The 26081-nt window shown below is 36.7% G+C and overlaps 3 protein-coding genes across 4 annotated transcripts; 1 reads left to right on the top strand and 2 right to left on the bottom strand.

The window, feature by feature from the left end:
* Positions 1–893: 893 nt before the first annotated feature.
* Positions 894–4220, top strand: LOC116033395 (receptor-like serine/threonine-protein kinase SD1-7). The gene is made up of 7 exons (XM_031276140.1): positions 894–2189; positions 2272–2379; positions 2509–2741; positions 2930–3140; positions 3226–3463; positions 3551–3698; positions 3797–4220. The coding sequence occupies exons 1-7, from the start codon at positions 899–901 to the stop codon at positions 4097–4099; spliced, it is 2532 nt and encodes an 843-aa protein (XP_031132000.1). The 5' UTR covers positions 894–898; the 3' UTR covers positions 4100–4220.
* On the bottom strand, positions 4166–8042 carry LOC116032539 (G-type lectin S-receptor-like serine/threonine-protein kinase At1g11410). Of its 2 annotated transcripts, XM_031275145.1 has the most exons (8): positions 8028–8042; positions 6390–7790; positions 6170–6289; positions 5531–5727; positions 5233–5443; positions 4914–5151; positions 4678–4825; positions 4166–4592 (listed from the first exon to the last, which is right to left on the bottom strand). In XM_031275145.1, the coding sequence occupies exons 2-8, from the start codon at positions 7651–7653 to the stop codon at positions 4281–4283; spliced, it is 2490 nt and encodes an 829-aa protein (XP_031131005.1). In that variant the 5' UTR covers positions 7654–7790; positions 8028–8042; the 3' UTR covers positions 4166–4280. The 2 variants fall into 2 exon arrangements, with proteins under 2 accessions (XP_031131005.1, XP_031131004.1); XM_031275144.1 differs by lacking the exon at positions 8028–8042 and having other exon boundaries at positions 6390–7970.
* Positions 8043–11555: 3513 nt separating this feature from the next.
* On the bottom strand, positions 11556–23983 carry LOC116033394. Its single transcript, XM_031276139.1, has 14 exons — positions 22502–23983; positions 21576–21701; positions 21277–21470; positions 20982–21192; positions 20578–20815; positions 20318–20465; positions 19914–20217; positions 13511–14806; positions 13304–13429; positions 13050–13210; positions 12750–12960; positions 12427–12664; positions 12174–12321; positions 11556–12070 (listed from the first exon to the last, which is right to left on the bottom strand). Exons 1-14 carry the CDS (start codon positions 23787–23789, stop codon positions 11759–11761), a joined length of 5001 nt encoding a protein of 1666 aa, XP_031131999.1. The 5' UTR covers positions 23790–23983; the 3' UTR covers positions 11556–11758.
* Between the last annotated feature and the right edge of the window lie 2098 nt (positions 23984–26081).

The raw sequence follows: 26081 nt of genomic DNA, 5'->3' as shown, positions 1-26081 counted from the left end.
AGATACAAATGTTCAGGCTACGAGCCATACATCTATAAATCATCAAATACGTACATCTCTGGACTAAAAAACATTTTTTCACATTCACAAGCTAAAAAGAAGATTATCTCGTACTCAAAATATTCAACTATCTAGAACAAGATGAAAATGAATACAAATAATATGAAAATATCCAAAAAAAAAAAATGCCTAAAATAAACACAAGCTGACCTCCAAAATTTTGAATATTTGATCAAAATAGCACCTAAGAAGCTCGGCAAACTCACGGTAGAAGGAAGGCAAAAATTTCTCCACAAGCTTGCTGCGGCAAAGATGGAGAATGAAAAATTAAGGAGAGTATTTTCTTCTCCTCTCCTTGCCTACTGCCAAAATGAATGGGAAATGGGAATAAAGATAAGCAATGATTCCTTCACTTGCTAAAGTGTTAAAAAAATTGCTGCCAACTTGCTTCAACTTAACTTTATCCACTTGCTGCCAAACTATCAGTGTGCTTCCCAAACCTTTTGTTTCTCCCAATTCATTTAATTTAATATAATAAATGCCAGATAGGAGGGAGCCCAACAAATTAAAGAGCAGTCAATTAGTCTTATTAGTTTATATATAAACTGGACGGTGAGCTATGAATTGAATAATCCTATATACATATTCAGATAGTGCACGTTTATGAATAATCATATTTCTTAGCTAGCTAGCCGTCATCTTTGAAGTTCCATGTCTCTGATCTTCCTTTCAAAGATTGAATAATTGAATTGTATTTACAATGACTATAAGAAATATGAGCTGAGCGGGCTTTTTCTCTTCCATTCACACTTAACTTCTTGCCATTTGGAACATACAGCTGCTAGGTTGTATGTAGTGGCAGAGTTCATAGGTTTTCTTGAGTTTTCTGGGAATGGATATGTTGTTTCGTTGGGCAGCATTGTTGGTGTTATTTCAGGCCAGTTGCATCGGCGCCAGGTCAGCCACCCTCTCACTAGGTCAATCTCTTTCTCTAGGACAGAGTTTAATCTCCCCAGGAGGAAAATTCGAATTGGGATTCTTCCATCCGGGTAATTCCAGTAATGACATATATGTAGGTATATGGTATGCCAATATATCAGTTCAAACAGTAGTTTGGGTTTTAAATAGGGATAACCCAATCCTTAATTCCAGTAGCAGCAATGCAAAACTAATGCTTTTCGGTGCCAATCTACAGCTTTTTAATGATGCCAGACAACTAATCTGGTTTACCAATGTATCCTCAACAGTATCGAATACCACTGAGGCAATGCTTCTTGACACTGGAAACTTTGTTGTGAAGAATGATGTGTTTACATATTGGCAGAGCTTTGATTATCCAACAGATACTTTGCTGCCCGGCATGAAATTTGGGTTTGATGAGACAAGTGGAAAGAACATAACACTTTCTTCGTGGAGGGACAACGATCAACCTGGAACAGGATTGTTCTCACTGCAAATGGATCCAAATGGGAATGGTGAATTTGTGATGAAGGATAGCTCAGAAACAGTCTGGAGGAGTGGGCCTTGGGATGGGGAGGGTTTCCAGTTCATTCCTAGGAGGTTAGGTTACAATGCATTTAACTTCAGTTTCGATGGTAAATATGTTTTGTACAATGTTGGTAATGACTCCATTACATCTAGAATTCTGATAACTCCCTCAGGGATTATGAAGCTCCTAGTCTGGTCTGAGAGTACTAAATACTGGGGTGTTTTCTTTACAATACCTTCTGACCAATGTCAAATATCCGGTGCTTGTGGGGATTATGGAATATGTGACATTTCTTCAAGTCCAGTGTGCAAATGCTTACCTGGTTTTGAGCCAAAATCCAATACAAATTGGGATCTACGCGACTTCTCTGACGGGTGTGAGAGGAAACGTCCCCTGCAGTGTAACAGCAATGTAGGTGGGGAAGATGGATTCCTTAAAATAAGTAATGTAAAATGGCCTACATCTTCTCAACCTTTGGAAGTTGGAAGCACCGAGAGGTGTAGGATTTTATGCTCATATGATTGCACATGCAATGCTTATGCATACAGTAGTAATGGGCGATGCTTATTGTGGAATGAACAACTTTTAGATCTGGAGCAATTGGGAAATCATTCTGCTCTAGGAGACTTGTTTCTTAAGTATCCGGAAAATGATACTAGTGTTCTTCCTCCAACAGGCGCGAGTGTTCTTCCTCCAACAGGCTAGACTTTCTCTTTATTCATATTAATATATTCGCATTGCTTTCTTTCAACTGAAATTAAATTTCTGTCTTTTTTGTGTAGGACATAAAAGATCACCAGTCACAGCTATAGCAGCATCCATTGCCTCGGTAATCTTTATTTCTTTTACATGTCTGTGTTACCTCTGGAGAAGAAACCTCAAACGCAAAGGTAAAATTCACTTTCTAGGCACCATATCACCTTTGTGCTTCGCGATCAGCATACATTGCATGCATCCAATCCTATCCTTTGTTGCGAGCATTATATTCTGCATTTGATAGCCTCTGCTTGCATCTACAGGCGTGAAGGAAACAACTCAAAATCAAAATCAAAATCAAAATCTCTTGCTGTTTGATTTAAATGGTGATGTTGCTGTACCTAATGCTAGTAGCACTCTCAAAGATAGTAATGGAATGGACAAATATAAGAACTATGAACTTCCAATGTTCAGCTTTCCAAGTGTAGCTTTAGCCACCGACAATTTTTCTATTGCCAATAAGTTGGGAGAGGGAGGTTTTGGGCCTGTATACAAGGTAATAATATAATACCTCTTTTGAACCATATGTTCTTTTAGGAACTCTCTATTTCTATTCTATTCTGTTCTATTTTGGTCTGAAGTTCAATTGCTAAAAGGTTTGGGAGAGATACATTCAACCATACAGTGTGTCAGTTCTCATTGCTAAAAATGCAGAAAATTCTTATTAGTCCTTTGTTTTTGCAGGGGAAATTACTCAATGACCAGTTAGTTGCAATAAAAAGGCTTTCTAAAAGGTCGGGACAAGGGTTGAAAGAGTTCAGAACTGAAACAGAACTAATCGCCAAACTCCAACATAGGAATCTTGTAAGGATCCTCGGGTGCTGCATTGAGCTGGAGGAAATGATACTGATCTATGAGTACATGCCTAACAAAAGCCTGGATTCTTTCCTATTTGGTTCGTTCTCGAACAGTTAATCTTGTTCTGCTATGATTTTTTTGAAGGTAACTAACGTTTTCTGTCTGGATGAACTGCACGCCAGTGCCTACGAATCAGGAGCAATTGGATTGGGCAAAGCGTGTCCACATCATTGAAGGCATAGCTCAAGGGCTTCTTTATCTTCACCAGTACTCAAGACTTCGAATTGTTCATAGAGACCTTAAAGCTAGTAACATTTTATTGGACGGAGAAATGAATCCTAAAATATCTGACTTTGGGTTGGCAAGAATTTTCGGGGCAAATGAGCTGCAAGCAAATACTGACCGCATCGTTGGGACTTAGTACGTGCATTCTTCTTGAAAAAAATCTAGCTTTTATTTGTAGCAAGAATTCTTCAGTAATAGAATTCTCTTCCTTGTCAAATGCAGTGGCTATATGTCCCCAGAATATGCCATGGAAGGGCTTTTCTCAGTAAAGTCCGATGTCTTTGCCTTTGGAGTTCTGCTACTGGAGATCATAAGCGGGAAGAAGAATACTGGCTTTTATGGCGCAGACTGTCTTAGTCTTCTAGGACATGTTAGTTTCCAATTTTTCCTTGAGCCTGTCATGGCTCTCAATAATTTTTCTCTTGATAACTTGAGTTGCCAAACCCTTGGCTTTTTTTTTGGTTTCAGGCATGGGAGCTATGGACGAACGACAAAGTACTCGAGCTTCTAGATCCAGTACTGCAAGTGCATGGTTCCTCAGCCAGTCCAGACAGATATATTGCTATAGGCCTCTTATGTGTACAAGAACGCCCTGCAGATAGACCCGCTATGTCTGAAGTTGTTGCCATGCTGAGTAATGACCAAGCGACTTTAGCATCACCAAAACAGCCCGCTTTCACTGCTGGGAGGACTGTTGTGGTTAATGCAGCAGGTGAAGTTCAAATCTGCTCTGCAAATAAGTTGACAATTTCTGTCATGGCGCCCCGATGATGCAGGTCGAGTTCTGTAGCTAATGCCATTTCTAGTCCTCAAAAGAATGCTTCCACAGACAGATCAAAAGGATGAAGGTAACATGTATATTTTCATAGTGTACATGATTTACAATTACAAGAATAGTGTGTATCAGAACAAGATTGAAAGAACAATATAATAACATGAGATCGAGTACTATTTAACGAGCATCGATTTCAGTCATTGTCATGCTATTAACAGATTGGCTTCTACCATTGCTTGAAGAGGAGGGTCCAGCAGAATGATCTTGTTGTCTTAATAGAATAAATCCGGGTTGATTAGGACGGGGGAGTTTTGTCTCGTTACATAGCATGAATACCACTTCTGACATGGTTGGTCTGACATTTGCTGATGCTTGGACACACAATAGCCCGACATGGATGCACCTCGAGACTTTTCGACCATCGTATGACTCCCCTAGTGATGGATCAACTATGTTCAATGCCATTCCTTCACTCCAGAAATCCCACACCTGGAGATATATGTATGATTAACATGAGTATTTATGAAGTTTTGTCTAACATAGGACTACAATTTCTATGTGGGGATGCACTTACATCTCCTATTAAATTCAGAGAGGTTTGTCTTAATGGGCTTTTGTTCTTCCTTCCACTCACAATCTCCAACAACAAAACACCGAAACTGAAGACATCAGACTTCACCGAGAAGTGACCTTCCATTGCGTATTCTGGTGACATATAACCACTGTACATGTAATCAAACAATGAAAACATAAAAGTCAGTCTCAAAACATCAAATTGCATACTCAAAGGAAGGGACATGCAATGCTTACTATGTTCCAACAACTCGATTTGTGTTCGCTTCGTTTTGGTCTCCTCCAAAAATTTTAGCCATTCCAAAATCTGATATTTTCGGATTCATGGAGGCATCTAACAAAACGTTGCTGGCTTTCAGATCCCTGTGAATGATTCTTAGTCTAGAATCTCGGTGAAGATATAATAACCCTCGAGCAATTCCCAAGATGATTTCAAACCGCTTTGTCCAATCTAAAGACTTCCCCATTGTATTATCTGTAGAACCATAATGTACTATATATTATAACTGGTAAGAACTTGAATGATTAGTGAATGACAAAAGGTGTATATATCTACCATATATGAAGTTGTCCAGAGCTTTGTTAGGCATGTATTCATACACCAGCATCTTCTCTCCTTGTTCAACACAACATCCTAAAAGCCTCACAAGATTTCTGTGTTGGAGTCTTGCAATTAGTGTAACTTCATTCTTGAATTCCTCTATCCCTTGCCCTGATGTTCTTGACAGCCTTTTGACAGCCACTAGTTGTTCATTGGGCAACTTACCCTGCAAACACATGCAAAGCTCAACTTTCAGCTTGGTATATAATCATGAAGAGAAGAAAAAAACCAGTGATGAGGAGAAGATTGTTGCCTTGTAAACAGAACCGAATCCGCCTTGGCCGAGTTTGTTATCAGCAGAGAAATTATCAGTGGCAAATTGAATGGTTTTTAGATCAAAGATTGACACATCTGTGGATCCAGTTTCATCTACAAGTAACCCCATTGAAGACCCTTCATAGGATTGTGAACAGGTGTTCAGGTCCCTAGTATTCTTTTGTTTTCTCTTACCTGCAGTGATCATTAACAGATATGAATCTCTCAGTAAGAGGAAGAATATCCAACCCAGCCAAATTAGTCAGGCTGTTAAACTTGGTAACTACAAAGTTACAAGTCTAACTCTTGTTGAGAGCAGTCTATATTGGCCTTATTGGTTTAGATCGGTTAGCTACAAGTAACCTAGGCTGTTTTACTTCCTTATAGTCCTTTGTCGGCTAGGGTAATTATAGGTAACCTGTTATTTTACCTCATTGTGATCCTTTGCTGACTAGGTCACCAGGCACAACTACAGGCAACCTAGATTGTTTTATCTCATGGTCCTTCCTAGTCCGGACCACAGAAGGAGGTTTACTGGTGTACACCTTCCGGTAGTAAGTTTCTTTCACAGTTTCACCACTCAAAGAAAACATCTATCCTAAAGAATTTACAGAGGACAGCTGCAGTTGTGTCTTACGTTTTCTCATTTTGATAATCAAACAACAGACCAGAAGAGCCACCACTGCTGCAACAGCTACAACCAAAATGATTTCGACCATTTTCGAAATATGCCTTTTTGATTTCTTCTTAAGCTGAGCTGAAAAAACAAGAATTGAAACAAAGATTCTCCTGAAACAGTTCATATGAAAAGCTAATTCTTCTGCAACAAATTGTGGGTATAGTAAGAAGAAAGATACCTAAATCAGACGCAGAGACTCGAAGGAACATATCTTGGCCGCCATTAGTGACCTCCCTCATATCTTTCAACTCACCATACCAAACAAAGCACCCCAATCCTCCCTTAACATTCGCGCTGGCGTATCCATTGCAAGAACAGTTGTTTAGACAAAGATTCTGACATTCTGTTAGCCCAACCGTCCTGTTCACGACCGCCGTTTGAGTGTCCGGGATCTTCACCCCCGTCATCTTCCAGAACCCCTCGCCGTTCCGGCACACATCTATCGTATTATTCCTCCCGCACCCTTTCCATTCTTGATTCGACAGCGGCTGAAACCCGGTAAGGCACGAGCACTCAAACACCCCCGACGAGCTGTCGGGGTTGCAATTACTGAAACCGTCGCAACGGCCATAGGAATCACACTGGTCTTGCGGCGCCGACCATGAACTCACCCATCCCTTATTCCCTTGCCACGTCAGCCAATTCACCGTCCCAGATTCATTCAACACGAACATGGACGGCACCGACGGGTCCCGGAGAGAATACGTAATAGTGACCTCGTCTCCGTTTTCTGTGTAACTGAAATTGAAGCCGTTTTGGGCCGTTTCCGGCACGCCGCTAAGCCCATCTCCGTTCCACGGCCCGGATCTCCATATCTGGCCCCAACTCCGTTTCAGGTACACCTGAGCCGCCGCCGCGGTGAAATCCAGCTCCAAAACATACTGACCCATAGACGGATCATTCGACGACTTCCACGACTGAAGAATCCGGTTTAGACCGGTTTTCTTGTCCTCCCCGAGTTTCATGGAAGGCAGTAACGTATTCGTCGGATAATCGAAGCTCTGCCATTTACTCTCCTGGTCATGATACAGAACCAGATTCCCGGTGTCCAGTAGCCGAGCAGAAAAACCTTTTATTCCCGTCGCCGGAGAAGTCTGGTTCGTTACAGAGACAGAAATATTGGTACTCGTGTCCTGGATCACAAGATTCCCGGAATCATCGATGAAGAGGATTCCGGATTCTCCGGTGACGGGGCGGTCTCTGTTAGCAACCCAAACAACTGTCTTTCCCGGGATTTGCTGATACCAAATCCCGACGTACTTACTCCCCGGAGAATTCTCCGGCGAGAAGAAACCAAGCGCAAAAGATTCCGTTTTAGAGATTAACAAGTCCCCATCTTTGAGAGTTTGGTTGAAGGTAATGGTGTCTGTGGATGTGGAACAGCAAAAGCATACTAGGAATGAAAGAAGTATTACCGATAATAAGATTTTTGTTGCGAGCATTCTTGTTTGTCTTCCCAGATTCTCAGTTTACTGCCGTCGATCTATATAACTTCAACGAAGCACGGCACATGCAGAAAGAAGTGATGCTAGAAGCTCAATTAGCTTAGATTGTTGAAAATTTTCTTCCTTTTTTGGATCTGTAAAGTATAATTATTGCAACAAACAATGACACAATACATGATTAATGATTTTACAAAATTAATTTAATAATGCATTTATGAAAGAACAAACAAGTCAACATAAATTAGCTCTACATTCTTGTAAAAATGAGCGTATGTTTTATAACTTTTAGATGTAAAATTAAAACCGCAAATCATAAATAACTAAAAGATTGGTTTTTTTTTTTCTGGCTTTGATTGAATGACTGTTTCCACCTTTGAATTTGCTCATTATTTGTTTGCATATAAACACGTGAAGTCGTAATTGTAATCGAGTGTTGGCGTGGTAATGTTGATGAAAGGTTACATAGACAGAAAACGTCAACATTGATGAGACTCATACTATTTCATACTATAAGTACTAACTAAACCAAACTATTAGCTGATTTGATTTGATAGACATCTATGCTAGTTTATCTTCTTATGGTCATTTGCTGGTTAAGATTGCTAGATAGACTTCACCAAGAACATCTTTTCAAGTAATAACTACATACTTTCCCGTAAATCAAATAATTATACTAACATTTTAAGCTATGCTATTAGATTATTACCAAACAGTTTAACTATATATAAGAAAAAAATAGCATTTTTCATATATGTATTTATACAAAATAGTGATTTCACGAGATTGATCCTCTTGAATTTCACTAGAAAATTCAATAAAATGTTTGAAAATCTCATGTATAAATTAATGTGGAGACGATAATAAGCTAGTGCTATTTCCGATAACTATACGTAGAGCATCCTTATCAGTGGAGTTTTTTCGCGGTTATTGAGGAGTTTTTGTAAGTATGATTAGGAAAGAGAATATGGAGAGAAGGAAAAAAAAGAAAAAGTAAAAAGAAAATAATCACAAAGCCTGACAGTTTGTAAAAAAAAAAAACAAATTAAAAAGCAATGCAAAAGTCAGAGTGGCAGCCGCCACTCTGACTCGCCCAGCGGGCGCGTGTGGAACACGCGCCCGCTTGGGGCGGGAAGTGCGCGTTTGGTTTATTTATTTATTTTTTTTTAATTCTGTCAAAACTGACAATATCCATGTTTTAGCAGATGAATTCTTTCTTCTCTAAATATCTCCTACATCAGTTCAATGTTCTTAATCTTAGTTTTCACACTGACATGATTCTCCTATTATCCATGGTGTGGATGCTCTTATCACAACCCATAAAAAAAAAATTGAATTTTCATACCATGTGCAAAGAAAAAAGTGTCTTGCCCATGGAAGATCGATTAAATTAAACTCCCCAAAATCATTGGATAATAGATCAATATTTTTCCCCAAGTGGAAATTAACTAGCGCTGAGCAATCATTTTCATTGTTCATATATATTGACTGCTTCCTCGATCGTCTTTATCCACCATTTCGGTGGTTGGCAGCATTAATTACATTGCATTTAAAATTTTTCTTCTTTGTCCACACTCTACAGGCAAATTCCTAGCTTTCAGGCCTACACCTCGATTTGACGGGATAGTAGATGTTAAATCACAGTAGATGAGATGATCATTGCCCTACAAGCAACTCACCACATTGGGTGTAGCTCACACACGACAGCTGATTCTTATACAATAGACTAGGGTATACTATAGACTAGAGTTTACAGTGCACTGTGGACCCTGGTGTGTCTTAATTATGTAATGAGTTTTTCTGTCTTGTGTTATGAAATTATTACCTTAAGAGCATGAATTCTGTACTTTGAAATAAATTAGTAATTGTGTGATTTTTGTGTCTATTACACAAATTTATGTACCTAAATCAGATTTGAAAAATAAGTAACCCTGGTGTGTCTTAATTATGTCATGAGTTTTTCTGACTTGTGTTATGAAATTATGTACCTTAAGAACATGAATTCTGTACTTTGAAATAAATTAGTAGTTGTGTGAATTTTTGTGTCTATGAACACAAATTATGTACCTAAATCAGATTTGAAAAATGTAAATATAGAACATGCATATGTGCCATGTGTTGTTATTTTTTGTCTTATGTTATGAAATTCTATATCTTACGAGTATAAATTCTAGGTGGACTGGTACATGATATAAATTGCACTTGTCATGGCTCCTTTCTGGCTATTTGAGTAGTTGTAGACTACCAATCAACCATGCATGCCTATTACAAGTTACAACCGATTTTGGCCTTAATTTCAACGCCGGGCTCCAGCTGCGCCTACCTCTGCATTAATGTTAGTTTATGTTCAATTGTTCATTCACACATTCAAAACCCTTAATTTCTCCAAACTTCTTAGCCATAGATGTGTGCAGACTTTGCCGACTGCTGTCTGGCCTGGGCAAATAGGCAATGACAAGGACAAGTTTCTTGAGGATGATGAGTGTGGGGTTATGTTTTTTAAAGCTTGAGAAATGACTATTTTTTCTTTTGGTTATGACTATTAATTCAGAAAATAAAAAAGTGGATCACATTTTTTTAAAGCTTTCAATGAAATCACGATGGATGTTGAGAATAGAGCACAACATTTTCCAAATGATTGTGTTGTATACTAAGCGATAATAGGCGTTGATGGAGCGGAACGACAACACTAATTTCTGAGATTTGACAAGAACATTTAACAATTTACTACTGTTTACTTGGAAAAATGATTGAATCGATTCTCAATTGTCTAGAACTCCAATATCTTTTAGTTTTCTTTTATGAAAATAGTTGAATTGATTTTCAATTGAGTAATACTAGATACTTATCATATTTTTCTTCTCGAATCCATTCATTATCACTTAACGTTATTTAATTGATAACTAAATTTTCTTTTTAATTAGTGGTGGTGTTAGTCAATTCATGAATTGAAGGTGCAATGAATGGAAGCTATATTAAAGGAAAAATTTAGATGAGGAAGAACACATTTTTCTTTTCAATTACTGTCTTTGTCACTTTTTAATTGAAAAGACATTAATTAGAGACCTGCATTGCACAATTTCTTGCATTTTTGCTATCATTTAGACTCTATAGGCATGTGAAAAAGACCGAATTGAAAGATAAAACATATCTTGAGAAATGGGAAACCTAATACTCTTGATATACTATATATAATATATAATTATAATAAAAATATATGTGATTTTATAAGATTAAATAGGATCAACTTAGACAATTTTAAAAAAATAAAATACTATTTGTACTCCTAAATTCTAACTTTTACTCCCTCTCACACATTTTCTTTTTCCGGATCCACAAGATGAAATGCCCTATTCATACTTGCCACATTATGGAATATAATTGATGAAGTAGAATTTGGGAGTCCACATAGTAGAACTCGACAAAAAAAAAATGAAGCTTATAGCATCCATGCATAAGCTCATTTTGGGTCTACCTATAAATTATATTAGGAGAATTCTCTGCTACGGATTCGACCGAAAGTTATAACACAATACAACAATCATGCTCTACCCACTTAGTCACTTCTTTGATTTTGTAATTATTAATTGTTATAGAAGTCTCCTATGTAGAGTATTATTAAACACATTTATTATTGAATTAAGTAGTCTAAAAGCAATCCGATAGAGATGTTAATTAGCAAACAATTCACATGATGATCAATACTCAAATTGACCGAGCTCAATACTCAAATCTATATTCATTATTAAAGAAATAAACAAACATTCAGACATATCACGAACACCCAATATTCTATCCTAATCTCTTTCATATTTACTACTTACACAATCACATTATTTTGAGTACTACTGACTTTGTTACGATCATATTATTATTTATTTTATTCATGAAAAAGACCATAGTTATCCAAAAGTCCATTATATTCTTGGTAAAATTCACCTTATAACCGTAACTAACAAAAGATCGCAAGGAAATAAACCATCTTAAATTGTCTACAACTCTGATTGGTTGAAATTAAAAAACCCAATAAACAACTCCTATGATGGGTAGTCGAACCAGGTGACAATCACATTATCCCAACACTAAGACATAAACCAGGTGAAAATTAACGGCCGTCCATTGCAGTAAATGACATGCCATTAATAGATTGATTTCCATCGGTTGTAGGATATGAGAAAGGAGCAGTAGTAGGATTCCCTTGATTGATTACAAATCCCGGTTTATTAGGACGAGAGAGTTTTGTGTCATTACTCAGCATAAAAATCACTTCTGACATGATTGGTCTGTCTCCAGGATACGGTTGAACACACATCAGCCCGATATGGATGCACCTCAAAACTTCTTGACAATCATACGACTCCCCTAATGCTGGGTCCACTATTTCCAGTGCCCTTTCTTCACTCCACAAATCCCAAAGCTGCAAATGTGTAACAAATTAAACATCAATATTTTCAATGTATTTGGAAAGAATAATGTATGTTAATAAGCATATTGTATAGTACGTATAGAGATTCACTTACATCTCCTATTAAATTCAAAGAGTTCTCATTGTGCCTGTATTTGTTCTTCTTCCCAGTCACAATTTCCAACAACAAAACACCGAAGCTGAAAACATCAGATTTTACGGAGAAGAGACCCTCCATTGCATACTCGGGTGACATATAACCACTGTGCAAGTAATTGATGAAACAATATTGAATGTTTTAGGCATAAAAGTTAGTTCGTCTCAAATATTCATACACAAGTGTAAGGCAATCAAAACAATATGCTTACTATGTCCCAACTACTCGATTTGTGTTTGCTTCAACCTGTTGCTCTTCGAAAATTCTTGCCATTCCGAAATCTGATATTTTTGGCTGCATTTTAGCATCTAACAAAATATTACCAGCTTTTAAATCTCTGTGGATGATTCTTAACCTAGAATCTTGATGAAGATACACTAGCCCTTCAGCGATTCTCGAGATAATTTCAAAGCGCTTTCTCCAATCCAAAGACTCCCCTTGTGCATTATCTACAACACCATTAAATAAAGTTATTGTTCATATAATATTACAGTATGATCTATATATAGCATTAATTAGCTGGTGGATATGTACCAAAGATGAAACAGTCGAGGCTTTTGTTAGGCAAGTACTCATACACCAACATCTTCTCCCCTTGTTGAATGCAACATCCTAAAAGTTTCACCAGATTTCTGTGTTGGAGTTTTGCTATTAGCCTTACTTCATTCTTGAATTCTACAATCCCTTGAAGTGAAGTTCTTGTGAGTCTTTTTACAGCTATTAGTTCTCCATTTTGCAGCTTACCCTGAAAGCAGTTGGAAAGCTCACTAATTCTGCATAATTAATTTGCAGCAAATATATAAATAGTAGGTGCTGCGAAAGTTACATTGTTACCTTGTAAACAGGACCAAATCCACCTTCTCCGAGTTTATTATCGGCAGAGAAGTTATCAGTGGCGGCTCTAATAGTGTTTAGATCATAGGTTAAAACATCTGATGTCGATCCATCTTCATCATCCACGTATTTCCCCATTGCCGCCGCAGGTTTCTTATTACCTACATTAAAAGACATCCCTTTTCAAACCAGGATTATTTCACAAAATTTAAAGAAATTCATGCCTTGAAGCTCTCCGGCCATTAGGATAATACCTTTTCTCCCTTTCAATAATAGTGTCAGAAAAAGGAGCAGTAGAATCACTGCAACGGCAACAGGCACAACCACTATGACTATGAGCCATTTCCCATTAAGCCATTTAGATTTCTTTATAGGTTGACCTGAAAAGGAAAAATTAAATTAAAACAAAATAGTCTCTAGTATGGCTGAATGTATTTTTTCAGAGATTGAAATGAGGATACCAAAATCAGACGCAGAAACTCGAACAAACATATCTTGGCCGCCATGTGTGAACTCCCTCATGTCTATCAAGTCACCATACCAGGTAATGCATCCGGTTCCGCCATCGCTGATATTCGCGTTGGCATACGCCGTGCACGAGCAGTTGCTCAGACAAAGCTCCCGGCATTCTTCCAGCCCTATGGTTGTGTTCACAGCCGTAATTTCCGTGTCCGGGATCTTCATGTTCTCCAGCTTCAAGAACCCCTCACCATTACGGCAAACCTCTGTCTGGTTTCTCCAGCACCCTTGCCTCCAATCCTGGTTCGACTTAGGCTTGAACCCAGAAACGCATCTGCAGGAAAATCCCGCTGAATCACAAATGCCAAACGCACCACAGTGACCGTAGCGGTCACAGTCAACGTTGGGAAAGTACCACACGCCGGCCCATTTCTTCTCGCTGTCGTTGTTTCCTTTCCATAAGATCTTATTCACCTTCCCGGTGTCGTTTACCATTACTATCGTATACACCGACAACGGGTCCTTAATCCAGTATTCCTCCGAGAACTCCTCGTCGTTGTCGGTGAAGGCGTAAGGGGTGATTTCTGGAGTCATTTCCGGCAAGCCGCTCCATCTAAGGCCATTCCAAGGCCCGAGTCTGCACACCGGAGACGAATTCTTGTACAGGAAAGCCTGAGGCTTTCCAATGAGATCTATTCCGAATGTATAGTCTCCGGTGCCTGGATCATCAGGCGATTTCCACGACCTCAGAAACCAGTTTAAGCTTTTATTCTTGCCCACTCCCAGTTTCATGGACGCTAGTAATGTATTCGTGGGATAATCAAAGCTCTGCCATTTATCAACCCGTTTTTCCCGGTCATGATACAGAATTAGATTCCCAGTATCCTTTAACTGAGCGGAATAATCTCTTGTCCCGGTGGGGTCAAAAGAAAGACTTGTGTTCCATACAGGAGTACCGGTTTTGTTGTCTTGGATGACGAGATTTCCGGTGCTGTCGATGAAGAGGATTCCGGATGTGCCATTGACGGGGTTGTCTCTGTTGGCCACCCAAACGACCAGCTTTTCTGGTATTTTTAGGTACCAGAGTCCGACGTATCGCTTGCCAATGGATTTCCCGGGGGTGAAGAAACCGAGAGCGTAAGAACTGTCATTAGAGATTAATAAATCCCCGTCTTTGAGAGGGTGGTTGAAGGTAATTGTGTCTGTGGAACTGCATAAACATACTAGACACGAAAGAAACACAACCAAAGAGATGTTTGTTCCGAACACGCATGTTTTTCTTCCCATGCTTTCAGTTTACTGCCGTACGTCTACAGTACTATTGAAGGTAAAAGATATGCTGGAAGATGATGTGGCGCTGAAAGCCGGCCTAATTTTAATATGTTTTACTTCAACATCTAGTACATGCACAGTATGACTTTTTCATGGTTACTGTTTTCACCCTCGATCATCGGCCATAATATACTATGAATTATTGGGTGGAGGCTAACTTGAAGGGTTAAATACAAAATCTGTCTTTTTCTTTTTGGGTGTTAGGTAAGAACATGAACTTAATGGATAACTTAATGGATAAAATTTTCTTTTTTTTTTTGGGATTATTTATAGTACTCCTTACGACCATTATTAAATTCAATTATTTGTAACTTGTAAGTTTAAAATTTTTTCTGTTTACAAATTCATCACTTGAATTATATTGATCTTTTCCTTTATTTGTTAATAATTGTTGGGTCCCTCCTATGTGAAAAGCAAAGTCGGCAGCACTAATTAAGCAGAAAAGGAGGGGAAGTGGTTGGCAGGATAAGACAAGGAAAAAAAAAAAGAATTCCCAGCCCTTTTGTTTGTTTCTCTCTTGTCTTTAATTTGTTGGTGGAGTAATATTCAGAATTCCGTTCGACTTACTCCACTAACTCAACTTCAACTCTATTATTCCGCTCCATATATTGTCTTTTTTTAGAAATGTCAAACCCCGTGGTCTCGGGCATCATCAATCGCCAATCGCCCGTAATACGTAATCCCTACCCAGATTCCAAAACCCTGTTAAAAATAATTATTTACTAATATTGATTTATATAATAAATTTTGCAATTCTAAAAAAAAAAATTCCATAAGGGACTCTATTATATTGTAGCGAACTCGTGACCTTCCATATGAGAGAGCCACTACTCTGCCATCTGAGCACAAGGTGCTTGGCAACAGGATGATAGATTAGTGATGAATAAAATCAGAATTGTTAGGGCGAAATTCCTTCCCTCTCATTCTATTAAAATTTAAGTTTATAAGGACTAAAAGATGTATAATGAAAAATGTTATGAATTTCCTAAAAGGAGGTTTCTCACTAGGTTCCCATCACATCCATAAATACTCAGACAAACTCTATGGATGATAAGATTTTCTAGTCTCTCTAACAGCACGTTTGGTTCACGGAATGAATTTGGAGGGAATAGGAATACTATTCCATAAGGAATGAAATAGGTAAGGAATAGAATAGAAATTGTATTATAGTGTTTGGTTCGCTGAAGGAATAGACTTGGGAATTTTTGGTTGGTTAAAGTAATAGAAATGGAATATATATTCAAAAGACATAAATGCCCTTATACAAAAAAAATTATTATTATTAGTATTATTATTATTAGTATTATTATTATTATTATTATTATTATTATTATTATTATTATTAGTAGTAGTAGTAGTAGTATTAGTATTATTATTATTAGTATTATTATTATTATAATTATTAGTATTATTATTATTAGTATTATTATTATTACTAGTACTATTACTATTACTGTTACTATTACTATTACGCACCACGCCGCAGCCGCAACAGTTTATATATATATATATATATATATATATATATATATATATATATATAATTATTTATATATATAAATAAATTATTTGTAAAAAAAAATGAGAAATTTAGAAGAATACATTGAAGAAAAATTTCAAAGCTGATGAACCTGGTTCATCTAATGCTGCTGATTCTAAGTTCGATTAATGTTCATGTTGTTCATCAACAAGTTTGAATGGTGGCATCACACTATTCATATTCTAATATTATTAGTATTATGTAATAATAAAATAAAACTTATAATAATATTAATAACAATAATAAGAAAAACATAATAATAATAATAATAATAATAATAATAATAATAATACAAAAACAAAATTATATATAAAAATTTTTTTAAAACATTAATGGGAGTTTTTGATCCCACATCGGTAACTCAAGAAGAGGAGCTCATTTGAGCTCCTCTAGTCCTCTATATAAGAGAAGCATTGCTTCTCTTTTGAAATTAACAATAGAATGAGGAAATCATAAAGAGCCAAAAGCTCCTTCATTTAAGGAGCTTTAATTGCTCTTAGTTATAAGTTTTTTTTTTTTTTAAATAATATAGGAGCGTTTTGGAAAAAAGAAGATCTTTTTCTAAAACGCCATAGGGTAAAATTGGAAATAATAACATTAGCTTATTTCTGAGAACTCAGGAATAACCTAATACCTAGGGGGACCCTAGGAATCTCTATTCCCCTTGCAAGGGGAATAGGTCATTCCCAGGAACCATGTTCCTGGGAATATGAGGTTTTATCAAACAGCGGAATAGGCCTATTACTGGGAATGCTATTCCATTCCAGGCCTATTCCGCGAATCAAACGTGCCATAAATTTTTGAATCTCCATATCATTAAGACTTACAGATCAGAGAGATGAATCATTCTTGATTTCATTCTTGATTATTCAGGTTAGGTTGTTTTAATTAAAAATTCATTCTTGATTATTCAGGTTAGGTTGTTTTAATTAAAAGTTCATGATCATAAATTTTAGCTAATTGATTTGATTTACATGCACTTCTTCATTGTTAATCATTCAAATTATAAGCGCATATGATGTGATGGAATCAAATTGGATTGCCACTGCCATAATTCATGTTTAATTAACATTTGATGATGAATCAAGCGTACGTACTGTTTGCAATGCTTAATTTTAAATAACATTTGATGATGAATCAAGCGTACGTACTGTGGATTTGCAATGTTTAATTTTAAAAAACATTTGATGATGAATCAAGCGTACGTACTGACGTACTGTGGATTTGCAATGTTTAATTTTAAATAACATTTGATGATGAATCAAGCGTACGTACTGACGTACTGTGGATTTGCAATGTTTAATTTTAATTAAGAGTTAATTTCATTTTTTGTCCCAAATTTATAGATGACAATCTATTTTTAGTCTTTTTTATTAGAACATTCACTTTTGGTCATAGTATTATTGTAACATGATTATTTTTGGTCATTTATCAACAAATCAGTTTAAATATCGTTAAATACAAGAGCATTTCGGTCTTCAATTATGAATGTTTTTAAAAAAATAAACATAAAAAATATATCAGTTCAACATACTTTGTATAAAAAAGATTAAAATATCTTTATATTTAACGATATTTCAACGATTTTGTTGTCGAAGGACTAAAATTGGTTATGCCACAATAATACTAGGACCAAATGAGGATGTTCTAATAAAAAAAGACTAAAAGTGGATTATCGCATATAAATTTAGAACCTAAAATGGAATTAACTCTTTTAATTAACATTTGATGATGATGATGGATTTGGAATCAACTAGGGTTCATGTTATATGATGAAGAACATAACATGGATTGTGGCAAATTATGCTATGGACCCGTTTCTACCTTGCAAGGTGGACCCATGTCCATGTTTACAATTTTAAAATTATATGTTCACATTTAGAACTCTATATTCACAATTTTAGATCTCAATATACAAAATTACATTACTTAATATTCAAAATTTTTGAACTCTATATTCACAATTTGTTATATGATTCAAAAATTGTGTTATACTGTTGAATATAGAGTTATGAAATTTTGAATATAGAGTTATGAAGTTGTGAACACAGAGTTCTGTAAGGGGGCGTTCAGGTGAGAACAGGAGCCAAGGAGAGGAATGAGAACCAACCACAACTGCGTTCAGGTGAGAACGCGAGCTGAGGAGAGGAATGAGAACCAATCACAACTGTCCATCTGTCTAGATCTAATAGATCAAATGTAATTTAAAAAAAAATAATGTGGCAACAATTTTTAAAATAACTCGAATTTTGGCGCAAGTAACATGTGTTAAAAGTGCAAGTAACTAAGTGCAAGAAACTGGTGCAAATAAAATGTGCAACCAAAATCACTTAAAAGTGCAACCATTTTCACTTAATTGTGCAAGTAATTTACCTTTTCACATTGGTGCACCAAATGATAACGTTATGTACACTTAATATTGGTTCTCGGTGTATATTATATTGTTACACTTGTAATAACTTTTACTTGCACTTATGTGAACTCTATGAAACTGCTACTTGCACTTCAAAGTTTGAATTATTTACAAAAATGTCATCGCATTTTTTTTTTAAAAATTGTTTATGATTCTTTAGATCTGGACGTACCGATGGACGGTTAAGATAGATTCACATTCCTCTCCTGAGAATGTGGTTCTCACATCATCCGTGTTTATATATATATATATATATATATATATATATATATATATATATTCCATCATTGGCCCAGCCTGCAATTGCCTAGGGCCATCCCTAAACTTAAGACAATTTTAATGAAATTTAGGTAGGACAAAATATGACGTTTAGCTTATAGCATCCATAGTTCCGTTTGGATCTATTTAAGAGTGTGTAATAGTGTGCAAATTATACATGAAAGATAAACTATACTAGAAAAATAAAGGATTTTGAAAAGATTAAAGTTGTAACTCAATATAATAATCAAGATCCACCCACTTAATCATCTCTTCTTTGATTTTGTAGTTATTAATTGTTATAGAAGTCTCCTTTGTAGAATATATTATTAAAAATATTTATTGAATTAAGCAGTCTAAAAGCAATCCAATAGAGATGTTAATTAGCAAACAATTCACATGATGATCAATACTCAAATTGACCGAGCTCATCTATATTCATTATAAAAGTTAAACAAACAAACATAATGCTCAATACTCTAATTAACCGAGGTGAATTTGAAGACTTATGTACATTTTATGTATAGGTAAAACTTAAAAGACATGACAACATTGAGACATACTTCCGAACACCCAATATAATATTCGATCATATTCTCTTTCAGAGATTTACTACTTAAACAATCACATTATTCTTTTATTTATAGAAAAGTCGCAGCTATTCAAAGGTGCACTTTAGATAACGTCCACATTGTAATCCTAGCGGGTAAAAAATTATAAGAATATAAATTATCTTAAGTTGTTCATAACTGACTGATTAAAATTTTAAAAAAACCAATAAACAGCTCCTTAGGGCGATCAAACCGGGTGACAATCACATTATTACAAACATTAAGACATAAGCGGGGTGAGTATTAACGACCGCCCATTGCGGTAAATGACATGCTATTAATAGATTGATTTCCATCAGTTGTAGAATATGAGAATGGAGCAGTAGTAAAACTCCCTTGATTGAATATAAATCCTGGTGCTCTAGGATGAGGGAGTTTTGTGTCATTACTTAGCATGAAAATCACTTCTGACATTGTTGGCCTGTCATCTGGATACGGTTGAACACACAACAGCCCGATATGGATGCACCTCAAAACTTCTTGACCATCATACGACTCCCCTAATGTTGGATCCACTATTTCCAATGCTCTTTCTTCACTCCACAAATCCCATACCTGCAAATGTGTAACAAACAAATATTTTCAATGTTTTTGGAAAGAATAATGTATGTTAATAAATATATTGTATATATAGCACTTATAGAGATGCACTTACATCTCCTATTAAATTCAAAGAGTTTTCGTTGTGCCTGTATTTGTTCTTCTTCCCACTCACGATTTCCAACATCAAAACACCAAAGCTGAATACATCAGATTTTATTGAGAAGAGGCCCTCCATTGCATATTCCGGTGACATATAACCACTATGAAAGTAATTGATGAAACAATATTAAATGTTTTAGGCATAAAAGTTAGTTGTTTCAAATATATATTAACTCACAAGTGAAGGGGAATTGAAACATTATATATGCTTACTATGTCCCAACTACTCGATTTGTGTTTGCTTCAACTTGTTGCTCTTCAAAAATTCTAGCCATTCCAAAATCTGATATTTTTGGTTGCATAGCAGCATCTAACAAAACATTACTGGCCTTTAAATCTCTGTGGATAATTCTTAACCTAGAATCTTGATGAAGATACACTAGCCCTTCAGCAATTCCCGAGATAATTTCAAACCGCTTTCTCCAATCCAAAGACATCCCTTGTGCATTTTCTGCAAAACCATTAAATAAAGTTATAGTTCATATAATACTACAGTATGCGCTAGATGAAAGTACAACCATACAATACTTCATCTAACTATAACCTCTTTCGAGTAATGCGTGCGAAATTTTTTCATAAATCAAAATATTGTATAGCCTTAGCTAGTGTATATTTACCGAAAATTAAAGTGTCGAGGCTTTTGTTTGGCAAGTATTCATACACTAACATCTTTTCCCCTTGTTGAATGCAACATCCTAAAAGCCTCACCAGATTTCTGTGTTGGAGTTTTGCTATTAGCCTTACTTCATTCTTGAATTCTACAATCCCTTGAAGTGAAGTTCTTGTGAGTCTTTTTACAGCTACTAGCTCTCCATTTTGCAACTTACCCTGAAAGCACATGAAAAGCTCGATCACTAATTCTGCATAATTAATTTGCAGCAAATAAATAGTGCTTTGAAAGTTAGTTATTACCTTGTAAACAATACCAAATCCACCTTCTCCGAGTTTATTATCAGCAGAGAAGTTATTAGTGGCAGCTCTAATAGTGTTTAGATCAAATGTTAAAACATCTGATGCGGATCCATCTTCATCATCCACATATTTCCCCATTGCCGCAGGTGCTTCATAGGTTTCTAAACTGGTACTGCTTACTGGTTTCTTATTACCTACATTAAAAGAAATCCCTTTCAAACGACGGAGGATTTCAATTCACTAAATTTCAAGAAATTCATGCCTGCAGCTCTCCATCAGGAGAATATATATATATATACCTTTTCTCCCTGTCAATAATAGTGTCAGACAAAGGAGCAGTAGAATCACTGCAGCGGCAACCGCTACAACCACTGTGACTATGAGCCATTTCCCATGAAGCCCTTTAGATTCCTTTACAAGTTGACCTGAAAAAGGAAAATTTTAAACAAAACAATCTTTAGGACTTGTTTGCAGTGTTGTAAAAATCTTGCCTAGACACAGGCGGCCCGTCTAGCGTATCACTAAAATCCATAGTCTAGGCAGCTGACGAGACCGACTAAACCCTCTAGTTAGTCAATTAGCTATTATTCTCTTTTTTAAAATGGGTCATTTAACTAAAAATGACATTGTTTTGAGATAAATAACCTTAAATTTTTTAAATTGTAGATATTTTTAGGTTAATGTTTAATATTTTAATATTAACTATTAAAATATTAAAAAATATATAATTATTAAGTCTTTAAAAAATTAAAAAATTAAAACAAAATTTTAAAGAAACAAAAATAAAATAAAAGGATAAATTACAAATAAGTCATCGGGAACAAGCAATTAGTCCATTGAACTCAAATAATTCCTAAATAAGCCACTGAATTCGAAAAAACAAAACAATTAAATCACTAAAACCCGAAAAAAATCAATTAACCCATTTTTTAAATTTATGGCAACCGCGGTTGCCATTCGCCATCTCCGGCGCCCTCGCTGGAGAAGGCCACCAGAAATGGTCGCTCTGGTTGCTTTCCCCCGGAGAAGGAAACCTTTCCGCCAAAGATGGTGACCAGCGACCACTTGGTCGTGGTCGGTGGCCGGGAATTGTCATCGGCACCGAAAGTTGTTGCCGAAAATTTAAAAAATAAATTAATTGCTCTCTTTTTCCCATTTTCATGGTTTAAACCAACCATGCCTGTTTGGTTTGGAGAAATCAATTGAGAGATTGAAATGAAGATACCTAAATTAGACGCAGAAACTCGAACATACATATCTTGGCCGCCATCTGTGAACTCTCTCATATCTATCAAGTCACCATACCAAGTTACGCATCCGGTTTCGCCATCGCTGATATTCGCGCTGGCATACGCCGTGCACGAACAGTTGCTCAGACAAAGCTCCCCGCATTCTTCAAGCCCTATGGTGGTGTTCACCGCCGCCATTTCTGTGTCCGGGATCTTCATGTGCTCCAACTTCAAGAACCCCTCACCATTACGGCACACCTCTGTCTGGTTTCTCCAGCACCCTTGCCTCCAATCCTGGTTCGACTTAGGCTTGAACCCAGAAACGCATTTGCAGGAAAATCCCGCTGAATCACAAATGCCAAACGCACCACAGTGACCGTAGTGGTCACACTCGTCGTTGGGATAGTACCAAACGCCGTCCCATTTCTTCTCGCCGTTTCCCGATCCTTTCCATATGATCTTGTTCAGCGTCCCGGAATCGTTTAACATCACTATTGTATACACCGACGACGGGTCCCGAATCCAGTATTCCTCCGAGAACTCCTCGTCGTTTTCGGTGAAGGTGTAAGGGGTGATTTCTGGGGTCATTTGAGGCACGCCGCTCCATCTAATGCCGTTCCATGGCCCGAGTCTCCACACCGGAGACGAAGAATTCTTGTACAGGAACGCCTGAGGTTTTCCGGTGAGATCTATCCCCACAGAATACTCGCCGGTGCCCGGATCATCCGGGGATTTCCACGACCTCAGAAACCAGTTTAAGCTTTTATTCTTGCCCACCCCCAGTTTCATGGACGCTATTAATGTATTCGTGGGATAATCAAAGCTCTGCCATTTATCAACCCGTTTTTCCCGGTCATGATACAGAACCAGATTCCCAGTATCCTTTAACTGAGCGGAATAATCTCTTGTCCCGGTGGGCTCAAAAGAAAGACTTGTGTTCCAGACAGAATTACCGGTTTCCTTGTCTTGGATGACGAGATTTCCGGTGCTGTCGATGAAGAGGATTCCGGATGTGCCATTGACGGGGTTGTCTCTGTTGGCCACCCAAACGACCACCTTTTCTGGTATGTTTTGGTACCAAAGTCCGACGTATCGCTTGCCGATGGATTTCCCGGGGGTGAAGAAACCGAGAGCGTAAGAACTGTCATTAGAGATTAATAAATCCCCGTCTTTGAGAGGTTGGTTGAAGGTAATGGTGTCTGTGGAACTGCATAAACATACTAGAAAGGAGAGAAACACAACCAAAGAGATGTTTGTTCTCAACTCGCAGGTTTTTCTTCCCATGTTTTCAGTTTACTGCTGCTACAGTTTATTACTGATAAGTGTTTGATCTTACAATTAGTATTAGAGCGTAGGTAGCTGTTGGCCGGAGTCTTGCATTAGATGAATATATCTCTCGATCTATCTATTTCGGAGGCTGGGGGTGAGAATGAATATATTCATTAGTTTATGCGCAAGTTGCGGCATTGATCACATTAGATGAATTTGCAGATGAAGTTGGGCATTTACTACATAGTACCCCCTTTCAACCGGAACCACCGATCAGGATCATTCATATGGATCTGTAGCTGTCCCTACAGCCTCCTTCAAGTCCTCTGTTGTCTACAAAATATCTTGAGGATATGATGAAGATTTGGTAGCTAGGAGTACGTGGAAGGGGTTTGATTGATAGATATTCTATTTATCATTATTGGTATCATTCAAGTTAAGCAAGTTGATGTTAGGAAAGAACATGAACTCAATGGATAAAACAATTTTTTGGTGACGAGAAATAGCCGGTCACTATTCGATAGTGTACACTATAAAAGATATTATGAGACGAATTCGACTTAAAGGATGTTGGCAATAATTGAAGTCGTGGCTTTTAATACAAGAATTATATACTCTATACACTCAACCACTCATTTCGGGTATATGCAAAACTTATTTTATAACAATAATTGAGTTGGATTGACATTTTAAAAGTTAAATGAGTCAAGCAAGTCCAAACAAATAATCTTTGTTTAATTTCACAAGTTTGGATTATTAATAGTACTCCTTACCATTAAATTCAATTACTTGTAAGTTTTTAAAAATATAATATTCTTTTTACTAATTCATCACTTGAATTGATGTGATCTTTTCCTTTGTTCATTTACAAATTTGACAAAAGGAGAATGAAACCACCACATATCAAAATAATTATATTAAGCAGTACATGGAATGCGTATTGGCTTCGACGAGTGAATGGGGAAGGGAGAAATACCCATAGAAGATGAGACCACGAAAATATACCAAATATTGAAATTAAAATTTTCAGTAATTTTATTCTTGCAAACCAAACACTACTAGAATTTAAACTCCACTTTATTCCCGCATTATTCTATTCCCATGAAATTGTAATTCTTTTCGCACCAAATTCCTTCCCTCTAACCAAACGCCGCGTAAGTGTTGGATTATAATTCCCATTATATTTTACAATGATTACAAGCTAGGCTTTACATAAATTACAAATTAAAGGAAGTTGATGAGAAAACTTCCATATATAACTAACATCATGCACGCTTATCCTAAGGTATATATCTAGTCTAGAAACATAATAAGTCTCAATCCAGGTTATACCCCTGGTTTATGTCCGTTTTTTCCGTTAATTTTTATTGTACCTTATGCTATAAAAGTTGTACTACATAATTTTTTGGACAGAAATATCCCTACCGTTATAACTGCTGTTATCTTTTCACATTATAATTACCATGCACATGCATACACAATATTTTTTCTTACATTCTTCAATGGTAAGTTTGAATTCATTTATATTTTAATTAAATATTACCATAGTTATATATATATATATATATATTGTTGGTCCCGGATGAGCAAGCTATAAAGTCTAGAAGGGGAGGTTGAATAGATTTTATCAAATTTTTGATTCTAACTCAAAGTGAGCTGAAAAGAATTAAGGAAACAAATTTCCTTGCAGCGGAAGTCTCAAGCTTGCGTAAAAATATGATTGTAGCGTTTTGCAAATTGTGTGCTCGTGTGAATAAGAGTTATGGGGTTAGTTGCACAACAATAATAATAACAGTAAAGTAAAGTGCAAGAGAGGAATTTAAGTGGTTTGTCCAACGCAGCCTACATCCACTGTTCTCCTTTCACTCCAAGGAGCAAATCCACTATGTATTATCACCAATACAAAGTCTGGACAGAAGCAACCCGCTTCTTCCCTTCTTGACAATCCTTGAGATAGAAACAGCCGCACCGTCTTCCTATCCTTCACTGCCTGACAATCCTTGAGATAGCGAATGGCCGCACCGTCCACCTATCCTTCACTGCCTACTCAAAACTTCCCTTCGAAAGTTGGTGTTGTTGTGTTTGTGCTGGACTAGTAAAAGAATCAAAGTGATTCTTTTATCTTTTAAGCTGAGAATATGCACACTGGATTTTTATCTCTCGAAGTTTTTCCTTTCTCCTTGTGTTGTGCATTCACTGTCTCATATTCCCCCTTTTTCTTCTAAGCTTTGGGGTTTTATATTTTGGGAAGAAATATTCCCGTTGCTATTTTGACCGTTTGGCAGCAGTCCAAATCTGCCAAACAAC

Source organism: Ipomoea triloba, chromosome 10, assembly GCF_003576645.1.
Source record: "Ipomoea triloba cultivar NCNSP0323 chromosome 10, ASM357664v1".
NCBI classification, from domain to species: Eukaryota; Viridiplantae; Streptophyta; class Magnoliopsida; order Solanales; family Convolvulaceae; genus Ipomoea; species Ipomoea triloba.
Note: the sequence above shows the minus strand (reverse complement) of the source record. Positions and strands in the feature narration are given on the sequence as shown.

What these genes read in the sequence shown, in the direction of transcription:
- LOC116033395 (XM_031276140.1), top strand. Translation starts at nt 899, where the DNA reads ATGTTGTTTCGTTGGGCAGCATTGTTGGTGTTATTTCAGGCCAGTTGC. An exon ending in GAGTGTTCTTCCTCCAACAG is followed by an intron (nt 2,190 to 2,271) that starts GCTAGACTTTCT and finishes TTTTTTGTGTAG; the next exon opens with GACATAAAAGATCACCAGTC. An exon ending in GTTTTGGGCCTGTATACAAG is followed by an intron (nt 2,742 to 2,929) that starts GTAATAATATAA and finishes TTGTTTTTGCAG; the next exon opens with GGGAAATTACTCAATGACCA.
- LOC116032539 (XM_031275145.1), bottom strand. Translation starts at nt 7,653, where the DNA reads ATGCTCGCAACAAAAATCTTATTATCGGTAATACTTCTTTCATTCCTA. An exon ending in AGTCTCTGCGTCTGATTTAG is followed by an intron (nt 6,290 to 6,389) that starts GTATCTTTCTTC and finishes TTGTTTTTTCAG; the next exon opens with CTCAGCTTAAGAAGAAATCA. An exon ending in TCTGGACAACTTCATATATG is followed by an intron (nt 5,152 to 5,232) that starts GTAGATATATAC and finishes ATGGTTCTACAG; the next exon opens with ATAATACAATGGGGAAGTCT.
- LOC116033394 (XM_031276139.1), bottom strand. Translation starts at nt 23,789, where the DNA reads ATGGGAAGAAAAACCTGCGAGTTGAGAACAAACATCTCTTTGGTTGTG. An exon ending in AATCGAGTAGTTGGGACATA is followed by an intron (nt 20,466 to 20,577) that starts GTAAGCATATAT and finishes TTACTTTCATAG; the next exon opens with TGGTTATATGTCACCGGAAT. An exon ending in CTTTGAATTTAATAGGAGAT is followed by an intron (nt 20,218 to 20,317) that starts GTAAGTGCATCT and finishes ACACATTTGCAG; the next exon opens with GTATGGGATTTGTGGAGTGA.